At 42.3% G+C, this 22,180-nt stretch overlaps 1 protein-coding gene across 2 annotated transcripts in view; it reads left to right on the forward strand.

Moving 5' to 3' along the window:
* Positions 1-22,180, forward strand: part of MRTFA (myocardin related transcription factor A) — a 96,452-nt gene that overhangs the window by 39,555 nt on the left and 34,717 nt on the right. Inside the window, exon 1 of one of the 2 annotated variants that reach the window (XM_031600230.2) lies at positions 9,528-9,784. The exons of the other annotated variant lie outside the window; for it this stretch is intronic. Within the exon in view, the coding sequence (XP_031456090.2) occupies positions 9,658-9,784 (127 nt within the window). The 5' untranslated portion in view covers positions 9,528-9,657. Of the gene's footprint in view, positions 1-9,527; positions 9,785-22,180 lie in introns of those variants that run through there. 2 annotated transcript variants of the gene reach the window in all.

A 22,180-nucleotide genomic window follows, 5' to 3' on the forward strand; every position in this document is an offset into this window, starting at 1 on the left:
ATCCCTACTTTTCCTTGTTCCTCCATTTTTCATTCTTAGCAGCTCAATGCACCTGCTGGTTAGCTCCAGCTAGCTTGGATGCAGATTTTGGGACTCATTTTTGAAAGCAAAACCATTAAAAAAAAATGTTTTCTGCTGGACCAGTGAGTTGAATTAACTCAGTGAACTTTATTAAGAGACAAAGAGCCATCAGAAAGTAGGAATTACGAGAAATGAAGCAAGATGATAGATAATTTCATCTAGCTTGTGTAACATTACTCAAACCATGTGTACTGAACAGCTGTGCTGAGTTAGGATGGAAGAGAATGAGTTTCAAGCCATGAAGTCATCAGAATGATAAGAAACCTGCTGAAAAGTAGTTTGGGGTTGTGGTGTTTGGGCAGTAAGTCTATGACAAAGAAGAGATAAGACAGCAGGGAAGAATATGCAGTGTGTGATAGATGCAAGCATTTAAGAAATTATGAAGAAATTAGGAGTGGGTAATTCTTTATGGTCCACTGTTCATATCATACTGGAGGATATTAAAAATATCCCTGCTATTAAGTTTGTCATGTTAGAGTTTTTTTTTTATTTACTCTGAGGTTGTTAGGATGAGCAAGCCGCTGAAAAAAAAAAAAGTAGTTACAGGTCAACCAGAGGATGGCTGAGATTGGCAGAGAATTCTGCAGACATCTGGGCCACCCCCTGCTTAAGCAGGGCCACCCACAGCAGAGTATCCAGAGCCACATCCAGGCAGCTGTTGGAGATCTCCAAGGATGCCATCTCCACTTATCTTTCTGAGTTGAGATACTAAGCAGGGCTGGACCCACTACTGATCCCTGGGGCGTCCAGTTTGACTTTATGCCGCTGATCACCACCCTGGCCCTCCAGCAAGTTTTAAATTAACCTAATTGTCTGCCCATCCAGCCTATGCTTCCATCAGTTTTTCTGTGAGGATCTCATGGGAGGCAGTGCTGAAAGCCTTACTGTGTCAGGGTGGGCAGAATCCACTGCTCTCTGCTCATCTGCCACATCTGTCACTCCAAATTGTAGCTCAAACTAAGTTTTGCCCAAGAGATGTCTTGCTCAGGCAAAAATATTTTCTGATAGGAAAGAGTTACGAGTTTACAGTAAATTCTGAACCTACAGTGGCATGGTTTCCAAAACTAAGCATGTGGCAACGTCTATCCTATTAACATGAATTTTGGTCCAGAGAGTTAGTTTGTAAGTGTCATCTGTTAAACCAGCTGTTAGATGTATTGGAAGCACACATCCGAGCCCTGCCATGTCTTTAAGAACTGGCAGGCGTATAAAAAAACACAGCTTTTTCAGTTGCATGATTGTTTATTCAATTATATCATGAACCCATTTGTTTTTATTCAGTCCCAGTTTAATAGTCCCTGTCTTGTATCTGCATTCACAAAATAGATTTGGTTGCCAAGGAAGGATGATAATTCAGTTCTGACACGTAGACTTGGTGCTACATGTGAAGCTGGTTTATCAGATCAAAGGGTTTTTTAATATAATTGAATTGTCTGAAATCCTTAAATACAAAGCTCTGACCAGTGAGGTCCGGTAATTCAAACCAAAGTGACAAAAGAAGCTCTTAGCTGGGTGTCAGACCTCTCTTGTCTTTATGGCTCTTGTGAAATTGCTGTTTTATCCAGGCTGATTTTGATGAGGTTTTCCATCCAAAAATGGTTCTTTTTAAATCCTTGAAAAATGGGATTTCTCATGAGAAGTTGAGGTCAATTCAGGTTGTTTGGGGGAAATGCAGTGTTTTGGTCTGGTGGCTGTGAGTACTGTGATTAAATCATGTGGAAGAGGTGCAAGTGATGCATGAATTGGGAGAAGTTAGATTCTGTCTTCTGTTCTAGCCTTGGACAGCTCCAAGAAAAATAAACCTTTGCTTTGATTAAAACTGAATGCAATTTATGTAGAAATGTAGTCTATGGAAAAGGAATGGTAGTACTGTTGAAACTGCATATCCCTGAAGTCATAGGAACGTGAATCCCATGAAGGCATTATAGGACTCCTTCCATAATAGCATTACCAGGATATTTTTCTTGCTAATCAAAAGCTCAGTAATTTAGTGACATTCAGGTAAAAATAATCCCAAATCTTTTCTCACCCTGTCTCCGTCTTGAGATCCCTGACTTGTGTTACACTTGCAGCCTTGAGTTCTCTACATGTGTGGTGAGGGGATAAGTTCATCCTAAATCCTGGGAAGCCTTTCCATCTATGCCAGTGCTGTATGTTAACATGAGGGACAATGCTTCTGACTTATTTTATGTTGTGCCCGCAGCTTAAAACCTGGATCTGCTTTGCCTTTTTATATTGGAAACACATTCAGTTGTTCAGTCAATGTGAAAGCTTGAGATGGGTATCTCTTCAGTGTGTAATAGAGTTTCAGTGCTGGAGTTTGAGTATTGGATATTGGAAGTGATGCATAGATTTTTGGCAATGCAAAAACTAAATTTTACATTTCAAGGTGAAATTATTCTATCTTCAATTACCCTGACAGGAGCTATTGTACTGTGGGCTGGAGTGAACATTCTGACAATGGAAAAAGGACTGCTGCTTTCAGTAGCAGCTAGCTACTGAATAGGCTTAGCAGCATAAGCAGGCTTTCTTTCTTACCATACCTCATCCCAGTCTCCACCACTAGCACTGTGACAAAGCACCAGACTCATTCTTTGCAGAAAAGTTAAAGGGGAGGAGATGAAAATATCTGAAATTATTAACATTGGCTAATAGCATCCTACATGAACGGGACAGTATATACTCTGTTTTAAAACTGTACATCCATTAATGCTTAGTTGTTTCAAGTTTGGAAGCATTCTTTTGCATCAATAGAGAGTAAATATACTCTTTAATGAAACTGTAGATTCTGGGGTAGTAATTCTGTGTCAGATGAACCATGGGCAATTGCCATACTGAGCCTCAGTGGTGTTATTACTGCTTTTGTAAGTGTTGTATTTGTAGAAGGAACAGTAGCTTTCTGGCCAAAGTTGTGGTTCTGAAGCAGGAGTGTGCCTAGGAGCTGTTCTGCTAGTATAAACTGAGAAGGAAGTGAAGGGTTTGCTAATCCTTTCACAAGTAGTGTGTGAACATCAAGCACAGCTCGGCTGTTCTCACTTTTGCTTAGGGAGCTGAAAACCAGGCAGCACTGGATCATAGAAGCATAGAATGGCCTGGGTTGAAAAGGACCACAATGATCATCTAGTTAATGCGAGAGGGTATCTTTCTCATGTCCTTTCCCAGTTCTTCTCTCCAAAAAAGAAATTGCTGTTTTAAGACAAATTTGAAGGATCTTGCTTCCATTTTCTTTCTGTTCTGCTCACTGCCACCCTTGGGTGGTAGCCAGAGCTTCTATTTTTCTTTTCTGCTTTCAAGAGCAGAACCAAATTGTTGAATCATAAAATGGCTTGGCTTGGAAGGGACTTCAAAACCCAACCAGTCCCACCCCGTGGTCCAGGGCCCCATCAACCTGGCGTTGAACCTGCAGGGATGGGGCATCCACAGCCTCCTTGGGCAACCTGTTCCAGTGCGTCACCACCCTCTGTGTTAAAAACTTCCTCCTAATATCCAACCTAAACCTCCCCCGTCTCATTTTAAAACCATTCCCCCTTGTCCTATCACTACCCACCCTCATAAACAGCCATTCCCCCTCCTGTTCATCTGCTGCCTTCAAGTATGGGAAGGCCGCAGTGAAGTCTCTCCACAGCCTTCTCTTCTCCAGGCTGAACAAGTCCAGCTCCCTCAGCCTGTTTTCATAAGAGGTGCTCCAGCCTTCAAGTATCTGCAAGAGGAAATGTTTTGAAAAGTTTGAGCTCGATGTTCTTGACTGGGCACAGTGTATACTTACATGCCAGTCTTTCTGAAACTTCTGAATGTTCCTGCCTGCTGCTGGAGATGCTCAAGTTACCTGAGTATGTGTGGGTGTCTCAGTGGAACCAGCTGCAGGTGGGAAGGCTGATGAGAAAAATTTAACTGTGTTCAAACTTGGCTCACTGTCTCTGGCTTAAAGCCTGTGACTTTTTTATTATAGGCAAGCTATTGCTTTTAGAAAAGAGCAGGGAGCTGTTACCTGTTCTTTCTTCAGTCCAAACTAATTAGTTTTTGAGCAAGATGAGCAATACTTGAACTAGAGAAGTACTTGGAACATTCTGGCACAGTGCCACTTGCAGCAGCTCCAAGTTAAGCCCCTCTGCTGGAGAGGCCCTCTCCACACTAGAGACACCGTGCTTGATGTGTGAGCCCTCACTGTGGAGTTTGTTGGCTTAGCAGAGGTAATTTGAGCTAATCATTCTAACTTTGCACTGCAGCAGAGTGAGGGCATCATCCAGCCAGCTCTGGGGTCCCAGTGGCAGGGCTGGTGGTGAAATTTGAAAAGGGGATGGTAACTATAAACTATAATGAGATCTCTGACTGTGCATGCATCTAACCAAAGTTAATCAACCAAAATGGTAAAAATAACAAATAAAATGTGTTTGGATGCATTGTTTTAATTTTCTTGCTTGTCTTTGTTGGGCTTATATTCATAGTGGGTTGCAGTTGTTTGGAAGCTAACTGTAGAACTTCTTTCTCTTACCACCCCACTTTCTTCGTTCCCCCTCCTCTGAAGTTTTCCTTTGCAGATGGAGTCTGGCCACTAACTGAGCCAGAGGAATTCAACAAGTGGTTGCATTTCTTCTCTTGGCTAGAAATCCCTGCATTGGCACCACAGTTCTGCCATGTGTACGTTCAGCCTTCTGCAGTGACCGATGTGGAAAAAAACAGATTTTGCATTTCTCTCTGCACCTCACCTTCATCGTCAGGCTTGAACAGTGCTGGGGAAGCCAGGCCTTGCTGCTGCTGCCTATCCTCACCTCACTCACCACTCTGACTTGTCTTGCTGGTTGGAAACTGCTTATCTGTAGAGTTAATCAAATGCAGATCAGTGCCGCATTCCTTGGAGTGAACTGATTCTTCTTGCTGCAGATCTGTGTTTTGCAGATAGGGATTGTGGATTTCATGTGCGTGTTTTCAGGGAAAGGCAGACTGACATCTTGGATGAATCCCAAGGAATGGGGTGGGTGGCAGAGCTTATATATGTGCTGGGGGTTGATTTGGCTCTGGTCGCTGTGTAAAGTTCACTTTGGCAGCTGAAAGATGCATAGAGAAGCACTTTCAGAATTAGAGACAGTGAGGTAATGAGAAAGTGACATAGGAAAGGAAGTGGTGGTGGGGGAGGAGGGCTCGAAATGCAAGTTGACATCATCTGATAGGTTTTCCAGCCTGTGCAGCAGCTATTTTTATGCTTTCAGCTCTCAGTATTTAGAGCTCAGTGACAGCCAAGTTGCCAGAAGCGGGGGTGGTGGTATATCCCAGCGTGGGCTGGGGGCTGGAGAGTGGCTCAGCTGGGAAGGCAAACATCCAGGTTCCCAGGCACGTCTGCTGCTCTTGCCTTTTCACACATCTGCGTGGTGGTTACCTTTGGCTACCTGGTATGTCTAGGAGTGTGCTGAGCACTAGCTGGCAGTGGTGGCTGTCACCAGCTAGTTGAGAAGATCAGGCCTTGTAAACTTCAGGCTCTTCCTGCGAACTGGAGAAGTAGGAATGTACAGTGATCCTGGACTGGTGTTTCTGCCTCTTCCTGAAGGTCACTGTTGGTGGGAGGCAGGATCCTGGGAATATCCAGAGCTAACTCACATTACATAAATGTGATCCTCAGCAGAGAAGTAAGCGGTACAAGTGTCAGTGTGAAGTCTGCATTTATTTCAAAGTATAAAATTGGTAGAGTCATAAGGCATCAAAACTTTACAGTGGTGCAGGTGCAACATCCTATCATTTTTCTGGCTTTTGTCTGCTTGCTAGAAGTACCAGAAGACAGATCTTCTAATATATTGGGCTCAGACTTTTTATGTTCCGAGGTTCATCTGGCTTAAACCTTGACTGGGATCTTTCTCATGTTGCCTGAGAGAGTGTATATTGCAGCTGTTTGCCAGTTTTTAGCAGTACATTGTTTGGATTTCATCACTGAATTGTGTGCATGCAGATCCTTGCAGGCATTGTGTCGTCCCAGAGCAGTGTTACTGGGGGGAGAGGACAGGGAGCTGCACAGAACTGCAGGCAGTGAAGGAGGAGAAAGGTGGGAAAAGTGAACATTTTGAAGTTGGAGTGAGTTGCTAGCAATTTTTTTCTTGTTTAACTTGAAGAATACGTTATTTTGTGGAAATAAACCTTAGGTGGTTAGGGTGGTTCAGTCTGTCTTATTTCTCTTCTAGCATAGTTTGGAAATTTGAAAAAGCTGCTGCTTGTATGCTGTCTTGGCTTTTGAGGGTAGAAAAATAACAAAAGAGAAAGCTAGTGAACGTATTTGAAACAGTAAGAGAACTGACTTTCAGTTTAGGTTGTTGTGTGCTGTGCTCACCAGGCCTCAGCACTCACAGCCACAGCAGTATCTGTGCAAGCCATATGTGCACCTGATGTTTTACTTCCTTGTGGAGACATAAATTGCAATGCAGCATCTTGAGGGAGAATAAGTTCCCACAGTCTTTATCTCATTTCCCGTGTGAAAATCAAATGATGTAAGGCTCAATAGATTCCTTGTGGACTGATTGTGAAAGTTCGGCTTGATGCTTTCCAAACCAAAAATCTGTGACAAATATCTGGATCCCACTGATGCAGGTGATCTTTTGGCCAAGAGCAGTGTTGCCAATTCTGTAAAGCTTGTGCACGACAGTGAATGCTGGATGTGCTTTGAAGTGGGTTGATGACACTTCTCTGGAGCAGCTAAGTGACTGACACTCGTTGAACACCTTACCTCTGCCCTGAAGCAGACCTTCCCATCCACCCTGCTGATATCCGAAGTAACAGCACACTGCCATTTCAGTTCATGTGATCACTGATCAGATTGTCAGTTCTCTTGTCGTTAGATTGGGATCAAACAGAAGAAATGAAACCCATTTAACTTGGTGGTCACTGACACCTGGCAGTAATGTCAGTGTTTCATACAACTCTACCTGTCTCTTAGAGTCTGTATTATTGCAAGGAGGTGTCTCACAAGTGCTTGCTCATGTGTTGAAGATATCCTCCAACCTGGACTCCTCAGTATTTTGTCTTCTTACTGCTTGTAGGGCCATATCCATGTCTTTCTGGAGTGGCCCATCCTTTTCTGGTTTAGCTAATTGCTCCTCCTTTTAGAATGCTCAGTAACACCGTAGGACAAAAGTGATGCTGTTCAAAAAAATTTTAGAATATATTGCTCAGTGAAGAAAAGATTTGTTTGACTGCTCAATCAGGGGTTTTTCTTTCCAAGCAATTTTCTGCATGGAAATAAAGAAAGGTAAGTTTGCATATGTATTTGCAGCTCTTAAAAATACATTGAGAGGAAGAAATCTTCATTAAGATAGAGTTGTCAGTGATAGCAGCAGAGGATTGGTTAGATCATTTCACACACCAGTAGAATGTTGTATTTCACATCTAATTGGTTACTTGGTGTCAGTCTTTCGGTTCTAAAAGTTTGCTTTGTCAGAACTGGAGCAGCATCTTGGGGCTATTTCAGCAACACCCCGGGGAACTGTGAGTCAGCTGGGCAGGGGAGGAGCTCCCATTTGCCAGGCTTTATCCTCTGCAGTGAGCTGAGTTCAGGGGCCTGCTTGGCAAAGTAGCAATCTTTGACCTCTGTAGCTGCATCTCATCATTTCCACTGTCCAGATGGTGTATTCCTTGCCAGGAAGAGCAGGACTCAGTCTGGCACTGGGTAGATTTGCAGTAATGGCAGCAATGAGGGGACCTGTCTGCACAGAGTCAGACCCCGCGCTGTGTGCGGTCCCATGTTGCTGCTGAAGAGATGTGGGCAGCGTGTTTGTCCCGTCCTTGGTGCTGGCTGTAGTGGTGCTGTGCTCTGTGGGCTAGCAGCTCCTGCAGCTAATGTTTGTGCAGGAGAAGGATCATCTATCTATGCAGTAATATGAACTTATTGGCCAAAGTTCAGTGTGAAACCGAATCTTTACGTGACTTTTACAAATCCTAAATTTAAGATGAGAGCGTGTTAGTGGTTTGCATTGATAATTTAGAAATAATGCTATTGTGGAGCTTTTCCTTATCACCAAACCTATATTTTTACCCATAGGAACTTTAGAGTTTGGATTCTTTTGAGTGAAGGTCAAACATTTCTAAGTAAGAGGAAGACTGCTGCGGGAGCTCAGAAGTGTCACCGATGCAGTCTCGAATCACAGTTTAATAAAATGTTAAAATTCATTATTTTAGTTTCTACTTTGTAACTTAAAGGATGACTTCTCATGCTGCTAATGGCACAGTTAAAGTTGGGGTTTTTATATTTGGTGGAACACCACTTTTTTCAGATTGCAGCTTCATTATTAAAGAGATTTTTTTCTCGTGGCTGTTAACTGCAGTCTCACTCTGTAACATGACTCAGACCATTGGGAGATGAGGAATGTCAGCCTTATTTTGATGGGGGTCATAATACAAAATGGCAGACTGTTCCTGTAAGGTTTGGAGTATTCACATTGTATGTGCCGTGAAAGCTCTCGCTTCAGGCTCGTAGGTTGACATTAATTACTATTCATGCTTTTTCAAGTGTGTGTTTTTATGGGACGACTCTTTCCCACCCCCCCCAACATCTTTATATTTATTTATTTTATTTGCTCAGTCTTCATTGCATGAGATTAAGGAACAACAAAGCCACTGGCTGTCCTACTGTTGTTAGGATGAAGCGTGCTTTTCCCCAGCCACTTCCAGTTCCAGTGGGTAGAATGTGTATCTGCAGACTGCCAGCCGTATGACATACAGTCATGATATGGATTAAATAAACTGCAGGTGAGACAGCTGCATCCAAACAAGCCTGGATTGTGCGATTCTGGTGCTTGCAGAAGTGTATTGCCTGGGGGCTGCTGGTTATCTGCAGCTGGGTGTTTCTACTAAGTCAAGAGAAAAGATGGAAGGGAGGAAGAGGCAGGCATTCATGCTTGCAGTGAAGTAACTTGCAGTTATCCTTGGTTAGTCTCAAAGCAAATGCTGTTTCCACAGTACTCATTTGAGCTTTTTCCACAACCGAAATTCAGTTTATAATAGTTGGAACAGGAAAGAAGAGACGGCGTGGCTGCTGCTGGCTGAGTGGTGATGTGCTCCTGGTTCATGTGTTTGCAGCTGGGAGGTGCAGAGGGCAGTGCTGAATCACATGGCATTGCCTGTCTGGCAGGTGTCTGCGGCGTGAGTAGAAGAACCAACTGTTCACTATTTTGGGTGAATGAGGTTGGCTGTTACTGCCAGTGCCCCACGGAGAAGTCCACGCATCTGTTGATAAGCACTGCTCTGTATTCTGGGCTCCCGAATGCTTACAGCCGCTTGCTGAAGTAGAGGAGTTTCTGCCTGAGCTTTGAGATAGTAGGAAGACAAGTTTTGCCAAGAGGCTTGCTGATTTTAATCTTTAGATGTTGGCTGTCAGGATTTGTCTGTGCCTCGCATACCTCTGTGTTCCTATGCAAGCACAGCCTTGGAATCCAGCAGTAAACTGATTTTTTTTTCCACTCTCCTTCTCGGTACAGTGACAGAAACCTGGTAGCAAGGGTTTGTGGTTTGGTCTCTTGTGAGGATTAAGCACCCCTTCCATTAGCAGAGACGCCTCCTGTGCTGCAGAATCGGCCTTCAGGTCCAGGGATTTCCTCTAATATGTTGGATAAAGCCAAGACACTCCAGCCTACCTATGTCGGGATTGTGCCGCTTGCAGAGACTGTGGCAAAGCAAGGGAAGAGCTGTTCAAGCACATATCAGGATTCATACCACAGCTTGCGAGAAGGTTAGCGGTATCTGCTTTCTTCATTTTAGGCACTGCATAATTGGTTTGTGTTGTTGTTGTTGTTGTTTTTCCTTCCATGTAGAATCTGCCTGCTTTTTCTTTTTCTGTCCAGCCTGGGCAGTTGTCCAGATTTTGGGTTTCCCTATGACTCCTGTGACCTGTTGTTCCTGAGGGCGCTTGTAAGCATGGCACAGGACGAGGTCAGAGCCCTGTGTGCAGTGACATGCACTGCTGTACCTTAGGACAATTCCACTTGTGTTTGGAGCTTTACATTTCCAAGTTTCTTTTTCTATGCCTGTAGAGCTCTTGTAAACAATGTTCTAAGGCTGTTTTATTAAAGTATAAAGGCTTATCTTGAAGTGGCAACTCAGTCTTGCAGGGGATAGAATATCATGTTTTAAGTTTCAATATGTTGCTGTTGGGAGAGTGTGAAAGGAATGGCTTGTGTATATCTGAGTAAGATTCAATATTAGATAATTCTCCTAGAAATTCACTCACATGATTTTTGTAGGGATTTGACAGTTCTGAATGATTCTGTAGATCTGTGTCAGTTTTCAAGGAGTGTTATCTATGAGAAGAGTGAATTTGAAGAAAAGATTGAAAAGATGAGTCCAGACAGTGATCCATTCATAGTGAGCAGCATAATAGACAGCAACCAATGGGGACTGGGAAAAGATTACAGGGTAGAATGACAGAACGTAACAACATGCCAGTGACAAATAAACAAGAGTTATATTTGTAAGAAGTAGTGGATTCACTACTGCAAGTGGAATTTTAATAAGGACTTGAAGGATTGAACAAAGGTCTTGAGCACAGTGGCCTGAGAAGTAAGGTGATGAGTGATTTTAAGAGCAGGTAATGTGATCTGAGAGGAGAGAAAAGTGACTTGCAATGACAATTTGGACCAAAAAGTAAAGAGTGGTCGAAGTTGAGAACAAAAAGTTAGAATAAAGGTGTATTTGTTACAGGGAGATAGCTGGTGAGTAGAAGACCATTTTAGCAGTTGCATTTAGAGGATTTTTCTCTCACATGCAGCTCATGGACTACTGAGGCTGCCATACAAAACTACCCCCTACTGTCATTCCCCATACCATGCCCCTTTATCAGATATCAAGAGTAATCTTTGTATTAATTTTTAAGATGTCACTATTTTTGTTGCTGGTTTTCACTGGAATACTCCTTGTAGAACAAGTGTGAAAACGGAAAAGAAAACAAAAGCCAAAATACAATTTGGGAGTAATAAATCCATTAGTATAAATGGTATTCCCAGGTGGCTTATGTCTGCTCTGGAGGCAAAGAGCTGCTGTACATCAGTCTTCAGAGGGAAAAACAAACCAGACCCAAACCCCCAAACTTGCAGCTGTCTTGTATTTGCGAGGCATTGATTTTCACAGAAGGTGAGCACTCAGCCTTTGGATGTGCCAGGATACATCTTTCATCCAGTCACTAAATATCACAAGCATTCTACAGTGGGATCAAATGTAGAGTAAGGAAAATGTGATCTTATAGTACTGTAATCAATAGAAGAATGCTTGCTGCCATCTGAAGTTGAAGTGAATTAAGACCATTGAATTCTTGTACTTTGAAAAAGTTGTGTTGCCTCTGTAAAGTTTAACAGTATTAATCAACCCTCCCTCCATGCCCAACCACATGCCTAAAATTCATGGTATTTTAATATGCAACGGAGAAAGCTTTTTGCTACGAGCTACCAAACAGGAAGGGTAGGAAAGAGAAATAGATGCTGCCAACTTCTTTCATGTCAGAAGAGTACAGAATAACCCTTTAGCTTTTCTGCAGCTCCGTTCAAGTCTCCTGTGATCTCAGGATGCCTTTTGTATTTATGCTGTAGCATTCGCTGTATTTTGCAGAGCCAAATCTTAGAGGTGGTGGAGAAGCAGAGGGACTCATATGTGAGCCCTTACAGCAGCTACGGAAGTCACTAATTACCACTGAGCTGAATGAAACTCTAAGGACCATTGTACCTTATTTTTGGCAAAAAATGGGACAGCTTAATTTTGTTACTATCAAGGACGGAAAATTCATTTCCTTCTCTCCTCACGTTTTACCACACACAAATGAATGGGTGCCACTCTGCTTTCACTTGTTAGTAAAGCCAAGCAAAAAAAGAGGTGTCTGCATTGTGCTGATAAGGTTCACTCCTATTTGCTTTGTGAATCTTATGAGAAGTGGCTACTTGGAATAAATTTTATCTTGTTTTCTTGCCTTTGAAAAACATGGTATCCAGAATCTGGTTTAATGCTTTTGGTTTTTTTTTTTAAAGTGGAACTTGACATAAAGTAATCTGGGAACTTCTGATCCTTTCCACACACAAATTCATTTGACGTGGGGAAGTCAAAGGACACGTGCTTGTATTTTTCAAAGTACATGTTGGAGCAGTTATTTGTAAAATTCCTAGAATCCAAAAATCCATAAACATGTTTTCCATCAAGCAGTTCCTTGGAGTGATTTAGTTTTCAAATACCAGAGTTTAGTTTGCAGCTCTTAGGCCTCTTAGCACAACAGGATGGGAGCTCCTGATGAAAGGTAGGAGGAAGGAATTGCAAGCTTTGGAAAATTCCAGAAAGCCTCTCTAAAGCTGATGAGCACCCATGGCTCTAGTGTAGAAGTAAACGCTTCCAAAAGTGAATTCCAACTTTTCTACCTCTTTGCAAAGTCTTTTGTTCGTTGCTCTCAAACTTTTATTTTGGGAAGTCCTCGCTTCAAAAACTGTTCAATGTGACTGAGAGCCTGACAATGAAATTCAGCTGTCTTTTTCCAAGATCTGTGTCTCGGGGCCCCGACATGAACAAGTTACTGCAGGCCATCTGATCTGTGGTAACTGTGTGCACATTCTTGGTCCGCAGCAAATGTGAGGTAATTTGAGTTAGCTTAGCCTTTGATTAAACTATTAATATCTGTTCAGCACTTTGAAGAGATCAGGAGTCGTGCAAGTGCTTATTAATATTTAGCTTTCTTCAGGAGCGATCTAAGCCTCGTTGTCCTAATTTCCAGTACCTGAAGGTAAGGCTGCTGGGTGGCCTGTGCCTCTTCCAGCAGAGGGCAGAAGAACCTGCCCATATGGATGGGGAGGCTTCAACTTCAAGGGCATCCCCAGCAAGAGGGTGCATCCCAGGCATCTCGCAGAAATGTGGGCTGGCCTTTTTCTGTCAAGGTTGAGCGATGTTTTGCTCCAACTTGAAGATGCTGGGGGAGATGTTAAAAGCGATGCCTCCTGCAAATACATGGATAAGGACCGTCAGAAACAGGCACAAAATGTCACTGAATCATCTCCGAGCGATGGCCACATGTATCCCAAAATTCAGAATAGCAAACAGTGCTATGACACAGAAAAGCAGAGAAAATGTAACAAATATATGGGAGGTTAACTTGTTGGCTTTCCTTTTTGCAAATCCAGAGGTACAGCCAGTGTGTATGTTTAGTCTCTGTAGCCTTGTGCTGCAGCCACTCTGCAAATGCATGGCATGGTGAAGGTATGTTAGCGAGGTATTAAGGAAAAGTGGCTCAAAGTTGGCAGTAAGCAGGCAATTTAAATTTATTTCTGTTAAATCCCCAGCGTGCTTCATTTGAGTCTGAAGAGGTGTTTCAGGGTATTTGTTAATTTTATGGCATAAGTCATCAAGAGTGGGAAGCTTCAGGAAAGGGTTAACATTGACTGACCAGTGTTTTCATAAGTCAGTCTTTATCAGTGGAAAGCGAGTCATCACTTTATCCCTGAAGCTGAATTCACATTTTTTTTTTGGTCCTGCTGCCCTAATGTGTTTTTAGTTTTTTTGGATATGACATGTTCTCCCCTCTTGGAGTTTACTGAACTATTCCTGTCAGTGTAATGATCCCCAGCTGTTGCTTTAGCCCTAGCTATTTTCATGCTGGGAATGGGGGGAGGAGGAGGAGGAGAGAGGCAGAGGCTAACTTGTTTACCTCGCTGTGATCTAATTCATTTTTTCAGAAAAGATCTACTATAATAGTTTTCTTCTGCACTAAGTAATGCTAAAACGAATGAGTTTCAGTCTCAGACCTGCAGGAGTAAGGAGATGTAAGGACTCAACATGTGCAGAAATAAAAAGAATATAAGGTGGGTGCAGTGCAAGGAGTGCAGCTGTCAATAGCATTTATGCAGACAATGCTTTGAACTGGTAATGACACCAAGTAAAATTTGCAGTATTTTCCTGCCCTATCAACTGGATTTTCTTCACAGTTGATATGAGAGCTTCATGTTCAACAGCCGTAGTGCTGGGGTATTGATATTCCTAGCAACAAGAAAATATTTTTATAAAGCTTGAAAAAGACACGCAGCCTTGTAATTATTGCTTTTTTGATAATTATTTGTTTTTCTGTATTTTTTTAAGAAAAGATCTGTGTTTGTACTTTTAAGCAGCTAATGATTGATGCTTAGACTTCCTGGCAGCTGTTGAAAAGTAGATGCTTTTTTTGAAAACAAAATTGTAATGCTTAAGCTCAGATTGCCTGTTTTGCATCCAGAAACAACTTCTGGAGTTGTTATGCTTGTATAGAGCTCTTGCCAGACAGATGTCACTGCGGCTCTCCTTCCCAGAGAAGATAAGGGCCAGTGACAGTTGCTCATGTCTTTGAGATCCACATCAGGCTGCCCGTGTAAATCTAATCGTGGTCCTTTCATCAACTTTGAGATATGTCACTACTCACCTCAGATTTTTCAGTGTTCTCTCACTCCTGTAAGTCATTGATCAACGACTTAAAGAATATCTGTACCAAAAAATAAGTGCCTGTTTTGATCTTTCATTTCAGTGCCCCGACTCCCATCTACCCCATCTTTTCTCAGCATCAAATTACCGATCTTGTCACCTGCTGCATCAATAAATTTCAATTCAAAATGTTAAAGCAACATATTTCTTGTCAAGAACCTCTGCAGCCTATGGTAGAAAACAGGATACGGCCCCTGACATAGCTTAGGTTTATTTAACAAAGAGATACAGTGAGTCCAGATGGGCAAATCCTATTCCTTCTCCTTGCAGGAGGCCTCTCAGTGGGTGCATAATCTGATTAATGGCATAACTTAAAGCAGAACTCATGGCTCTTTTTTGCTTTGCTAACTTGGGCTAGTGGAGATATATGCAACGTTCTGCCTTGTTGCTATGTAAAATTTACTAGCACAGAGTATCTGAAATAAAGAGCAGACCTGCAGTAGTCGAAGCACATTGCAGTGCAGTGATTATGAGTCAGAACCACTAAATGTTTTTTGCTGATCAGTGTATTCAGGATTTTTCTCCATGTTCAGTGAGGTGGGTAGAACTGTAAGAAGGCTTATATGATGTAGTAAGTATTCTTCCAAGAAAATCAAGGCTCGAACTTTCTAGTCTGTAGTTCTGCCATCTGAAGTTAGACTGAGCCTGATGAAGTTAGCAAGGAATGTGTGAGAAAGTCAATAACAGGGAGGGGACGCTCGGCTTTGGGGCATGGATTCCTTTCAAAATTGATGGTGAAAATTGATGACATCCAGGCTGTCTGGACAATCTCATTTTAATTCAGCTTTTCAAAAGTAAACAGCTGTAAAGAAAATCTTTTGTAAAAAAAAGCGACTACTCAAAAGTTTTAACAGATTGTTGATAACTATTTTTTCTCCATGGTAGATGCAGGCATCGTATACTGCAGCTGTGCCTACAAAGACCTTGTTCTGAGGCCTCCATGCCCAGAGGCAGCTCACAGAGCTGAAGCTCAGAGAATCTGAGGGCCCAATACTTCCCCCAACTTCTCTGCTGCACATCTGATTGATAACCTTCTGCACAGGCACACTTGGCAGGGCACAAACATTTTGCATGGCTGGGCTGTTGTGCAGAACTGAGGGATGGATGCCCTTTGGCTGCCTGAAAGGAGAGGTCTGCTTTCAGCTTTCTTCATGTGAAGTTTCCCCTGCTTTGTGCTGCTTATTATTTCTCTAGCGTTAAATGCATGTAGAATACAGCTGTGGGTTATTTGGGGTAGTAGCTATGTTCTTTCATTGCTTATCTCGGCAAATTGCGCAGCAGTGCTGGAAGCCAGACCATATACACACCCTTCATGTCATTTGGTCATCATTACAGGCAGCATGTAACCTGTCCCTACTGCAGTTCTGATGTTTTCATTCTTTTTTCACTGCCCCTGTCAAAATGCTCTGTGTGACGCTTTTTTGATGCTCTTTTTCTTCATTTTCACTTTCCAAAGCTTCCACACTTCTTTCCGCATGATACTTATGAATGGATATCCCAAGCCTGCCTGCAGCTCACCCCCTTTTCCATGCTCAGATCTCAAATTGTGCCATTCGGAAGTGACAGATGACATTTTACAAGTAGATGCTAAACTAACAGCACCTTTGTGCCTCGCTGAGAGACTTTCCCAGCTGCTAATAATAGTTGTCACATTGACTGTAGGCAGTTCAGTACAAGGATGGTGTCTTCAGGACCGACATGTGACTGTGAATCTAACTACAGCGGTTTGCAAAGCGCTGTCACCACGAAGCTATCTCCGCTGCCTCTTCACTGCAGGGAGCAACGGAAAGGAAACGTGTCTGCCCTTCACTTGCTTTGTTCTGAACATTAGCAAAAGCCCACCTCTGATAGCGGATCTGGCAGTGTGGGGTTACCTGCTGCTGCTGGCAGCCTCCTCTGTGCCCTTCAGCAGAGCTCTGAGCCAGCAGGAGCTATTGAAACACCAGCAGAATTTGTCCACCAGGCTGAAGTCAAGTGGTCACACAAGCCACTGTAGTCTGCTGCTTTTGGGTGGTTTTTTTCTTTTTCTTTTTTTTTTGTTTGTTTGTTTTTTAATTTTTATTTTGCTGGTTGACTTTTTGCAATTATATTATTTAGGTACTTATAGCAATGATGGCACTTAAGAAGCACATGAAGTCTTATAGCCCCTGATCTGTGTTTAAGGTCATGGATCTTCCCTTCTGCAAAAAAAAAAAAAAAGCTCAACACCCCAAAGTGTTCTGGAGATCTAAAGTCTAGACATTTGCCAGAAAGGGAATATGCAAAGAGAAAGCAAAAAGAAGCAGACAGGTGTGTATGATTACAGTTGAGCTTGAGGGGATTTTATGTGCTTTTTGTGTGTAAAGCGAACTCTGATGATCAGCTTCCATACCGTGCTGCTGTGGAGGAACTGACTTGTAATGTAGAGGGATACAATGACCATAGCTGAAACTTGTAACATTTTCACAAGTACAAACAATGACAGTAGAATTTCTGTCTCTGACTGTAAAGAATGCAGAAGGCTGTTGCAGTAAAAAGGTGGGGATGTTTATTCAAACCTCACTTTTACACAGTCTAATAGTAATAGGACCAGGGGAAATGGTTTTAAACTAAAAAAGTGAAAATTTAGGTTAGATATTAGAAAAAATTTTTTACTCAGAGAGTGGGAAGGCACCGGCTGCCCAGAAAAGCTGTGGGTGCCCCATCCTTGAAAGCACCCAAGGCCAGGTTGGATGGGGACCTGAGCTGCCTGATGTGGACTTGAGCTGCATGATGCGGTGAGCGAGGGCTGGAACTAGATGATCCTTAAGATCCCTTCCAACCTAGGCTGTTCTATGATTCTATGTCATGTCTGAGGCATATGTTCTTTGACAAAACAGCAAAGATGTTTCTTTCATAAGGAAGTGCAGTAGTTCCTTGTAGCATCCACCTGAATTTCTAGCTAAAAGAGGATGCTGTGATTTGGACAGTAGCTGGTGGCAGGAATGCTAGGTGGATAGGGAATGCCTTGAGCTTGTATTTTGCATGCAGTATGTATGCTGGGCAAATCCCAATTTGTTTCATGTCCTGTGAAGTAACTGTCAGCACAGTCGAACAGACTGAAGCTGGGAGAGGGATGCTAAAGCCAGCTAATTTAAAATTATAAGGACCTGCTTTCCAAGATCCCTTTTTAATCAGTTAATTAGTTCTTCCAAAGAAATGCTAGTTTTGTGTTTGAATTTGCATACTTCAAAGTCCTTTTTTTCTACCACTTGTGAAAAAAAGCATTTGCTTTAATTTGCATTTAGTTTCCATAAACCAAACTTCTTTAGGTGGATAAGAATTTGAAAATCTTAGAAATATAGAACTGATTCCTCAGTTTGGTGGAAAACCCAATAATACAGCTCATATATCTAAGGGTCCCATCTTTTTGTACAGAAATTCTGTGGTATCTTCACCAGGAGGTAGTTTCTGTGAAGGGAGCTGAGAAATTCTATCTGTAGAATAGTAGAAGGAAGGCTGAATTTCTGGGCCAGTGCAGTCCTTGAGAAGTGTTTGGGGGAGGTTTGGCCTTGATGTGAGAGGCTGGTAGAGCACAGGACCTCTGTGTGCAGCAGAAATGGAGTTATAAAGGAAAAATGTTCTGTCGCGTCTCTTGTTGCAGAAAGAGGCATGGAAAACTTTTCCTCATTAATTCTAATACAACAAACGTGCCTAATCAATTGTGCATTTTATGATTTGGCATTCTCTCAAGAATTGATTTTTCTTCTGTTTAATAGGAATGCACGTGTTGTCCCTTGAATGAGGGGTTTAAGACAATCTGAGAAATCGCTGAGATTCTGTTGTACCTAAACGTCACGTTCTTTTACCTGTCTCCTGTATAATTTTTTAGAAAAAAAAAAAAAAAAAGCCACTCTGATGTCTTGGCTTTAAAGGAATAAGATTGTTGGAGCTCTTCTTATAGGCAGAGATACCTCTGTTTGCACAAGAATGAAATGAAAAGGGCACAAGCGTGTTTTCCCTAATGCAGCTTGCCTTTTGTTCTGTCTCTTTAGGAGACGGCTGTAGATCTGATTGTCAGGATATGTCTGTCTGGTCCTTCTTTTTCCTTCATTTGTCCTCATCCACGTCACATTAAGTTATCTTGGAGAATTTCTTTCTAGGGTCTTCTTCACAAGGTGGCTGAGGGCAATGTTGGTTCTTTCTTGTTGTTGTTTCATGGAAACATATAAATCAATATAGACTTGTGATTTGACTTCACATGGCAAGTTGGGAAATTCTCTAAGAAGTCAGAATTTTCCCTCAGGGCTTCCCTTCCAGCTATAGATAGCAACAATGGATATAGAGATAGCATCAACTAGCACTCATCACAGATAATAGGAGGTAGTTACGTACTTACTGTCTCATGATACTGATGTGTCAATTTTAGTAGACCTTTCCATCTAGGTATTTTGTTACAGGTCATCCTGTTGGATCATGCATGGTAGCCAGATTCCATAGACAGGGATACGTGCCTGGCTATTCACACCCTTGGTTTTCACCTAACCAGTATTTCTGGGGCTAAATAATTCTATAGGAATTGATACATTGCACAGAAGGAAGACCCAATTTTCCTGTTGATGAGCTTATTGCACATTTTACATGTTGCATATTTCACTAAAAATGCCAGTTTCATTTGTCAAAGTCCTATTTTAACAGTTTCAGTGAGTGCTGAAATGGGCTATTAGGTGTGGGCTATTAGAGTGGGCTTCTCTGTGTTAGATGGAAAGACTAATGTACTAACATATCTCATATGTACAATAATATGATATATATCTATCTGACTTAAAATGCTAGTAAGAAAATAAAGCTTGCCTTGCATTAAAAAGCAATGAGTAAAATTGCATTAACTGCCTCCAAATTTTATGGAATTGCAGGAATTTAAACAAACTAAGAAGAAAGAATGTAAAGGCAAGTGCTGTAAAATCCACAGCAACTGCTGGTGTTTCTTTTAAACCAACATAAAAAGAAATGTGCAGAATTTGGTGTAACTTTTGGATTGCAGTAGTGATAAAGTTGTGCATCTATTCAGTGTCACATATGTGAGCAGTACCTGTGTAGTAAACGTGTATATGAAATTGAAGACTGAGTTTGTAAACTTCTGAGTCTATGGACTGGTTCTTCCATCCGTGCCTGCACGTTTCACCACTGTAGAACTGCAGTTCTGACTCAAGCCTTTGAGAAGCACCAAACAGGATTTGGTCCTTCCTTGAGGTTAGATCATGTTACGTCATTACATTTCTACCATGCTGCTGCTTTTGTCTGTTTGGTAATGCTACCTGGTCGCAAAACTAGAATTGCTGTGAATGATGACTTTGTCTTCGAAATACATCTTGAAATTTAGATTACTTTGATTTTGGCATTGTGCCGAATTTGATATTGAAGCCTCAAAAGTGACCTGCTAACGTGGTTCTTCTGTGCTCAGTGGTGTGAGCAAGCTACCTTGTGGTAGTGTGTGAGGATGGAGAAGATCCTTTTGCTTTTGATTGTGTATTTGCTTCTCATTCCATATTCTTTCGTGACCAATTTCTTCTGTAGGTTGGGATCTTTGATTCTGCTGCATTAGTGATATCAAAGAATCCAATTTGTGTAACTCCACCGAAAGAGTTAATGCCTCGTGACATGGACTCATTAAATGATAATACATACGCAAGTATTTCCTCATACTTTAAAAACATTTTGAAAGATTATTCCTATTTCATATTTCTCTTCCAACAGCATCTTCCCAACAAAAAGCTTTCAAAGAGAGCATTGCCCTGAATTTTGTTTCTGGCAGCCGGAGCCAGGCCTTTGGGCCACTGCTGTGCAGGCAGCATCTCATCTGTCAGAGGGCCTCTGGGGACTGCATGTCTTGGTTGTGATCGTATACAATCCAATAACTTTTTGAGCTCTAAAATCCCACAGAAACTTTGAAGAGAATGATTTTATCAAGAAACCAGCTCTTCTTGTCCTGAGAGTGAAAGCTGGTTTATTTTCTCTCTTCCTTCTCTTCATGTTCTTAAATGTCCAGCTGAGATGCCCAGACTCATGCCTTTTCTATACTTCTCAGCATCTTTATAAAAGCTTTTTGAAGTGCTGAATGGAAAAAAACCTAGCGCTGCATGACCCACATTGCATCCCTGGATTACTGCTCACCCACCTACTGTGAAATATTCTGATGGTTGTAGCTTTAGAGGTGGAGGATCTGTTCTGTTTTTTTGAGAATTGTATTCCTGTTCCCATATGTACGACGAGTTGTGCTCTCAAGAGAATAAGAAAAGGTGGTTGTGAGAAAGGTTTCAAGTCCTGTGTACTTGAAGTGCTATTGAAATGCCATTGAAGTTCAACCTCCTGGTTGGCCTTGTGTCAATGTGCATCTGTCCTTGAGCAAGCAGAGCTGGGTAAGGAGGTTGTCAGCACTCATATATATCACCCAAATTGTATGAGACACCTGCCCACCTAAGCATATTGCAGCTGGATGTGCTGATTGCTGCAGTGCTGCTAAGAAATCTGTTGTTCACATGACCTGCAGCAAGAATCCACTCGGATGCTGGTTTTGTCTCCTGTTCAGGAGGTGTGGCCCTGATCTCCTCGTTGGCTGCAGTGAGATGGACCTCAGTCCTGCCTCGCATGAATAGGAGAGCGCAGCATGAATAGAAATCAGTGCAGTATGCCTCTAGTGCAAAAAGTCCTTGTAGCAGTTTGAGAGACTAAACCAAATTCTCCATCTCGCCCTCCCAAACCAAATTTTCGCCATGGTATGGTTGCTAAGGAAGAGATGAGGAAACTGCCTGCATTTTAATAGCAGCTGTTGTTGCTGCAGCGGAGAAAAGAGGTAGTGAAATGTGAGATAATCTCACGTAGTAAAGAAATAAACTTCTCCTTAACTGTCCCTTTGCTCAGGCTCACTCCAAGCTGTTCTTGTAAATGCATCCAAATGAACCTAATCACAGGGATGCTGTTTGCAGCACCAGTGGCTGCTTGCAGACTGAGGATCAGCTGTGCACTCTGCTGCTTCTCCTTCACCTCGCAGAGGGACACAGATTTTTGGCAGCCCCTCGCCTGGGTAGCAAACTGCCATATAATCCCTGCAGTTTGGGTGTCATTTACAGTCTGCTTCACTTAAATGCTTCTCTGCTAACTGCACAGTCTGCTTAAATGCAAAGCCGGCGTGTGTTTCCCATCAGCAGTTAGTGGATTAAAACGCTGTTAGCCTGAGAAAATTGCCCTTAAAATGGGCCCCAAAGCTGGCTTTTTTTTTGTTGGCACCCAGCTTTCTAGCAAATTCTGTGTCATGACTGCTACTGTAGTCGACCGCATAAAAGGCAGCTCTGAAAAAATTATCAACCTGAGCAATTTGAGGATTATTTTCAAAATTCATTTTGACCATTGTGTACTCCCTCATTGGTCACTGACTCGTAGAGCTGTCATCTTTTGTAGCTTCTTGTTGACACCACAGAAGAGCACCCTTTGCTGCCTCAGTCCAGAAGGGCTTTGCCATTGAAGGTGGCCACATGCTGTTCTTGCTGGTGTCTGACCTGGGATGTAATCTGGGTTCCCCTTGAAGCATGGAAGGGCTGATGCAAGTCAGCCTTTGTGTTGTAAGCAGGCACAACCAAAATAGTGCTGAGACCATTTGTGGCGCTGGGGGAAGGTTTTCTCCATACATCTCCTAGTG

This window comes from Phasianus colchicus, chromosome 1, assembly GCF_987193195.1.
Source record: "Phasianus colchicus chromosome 1, bPhaCol1.hap1.1, whole genome shotgun sequence".
Taxonomy (NCBI): Eukaryota; Metazoa; Chordata; class Aves; order Galliformes; family Phasianidae; genus Phasianus; species Phasianus colchicus.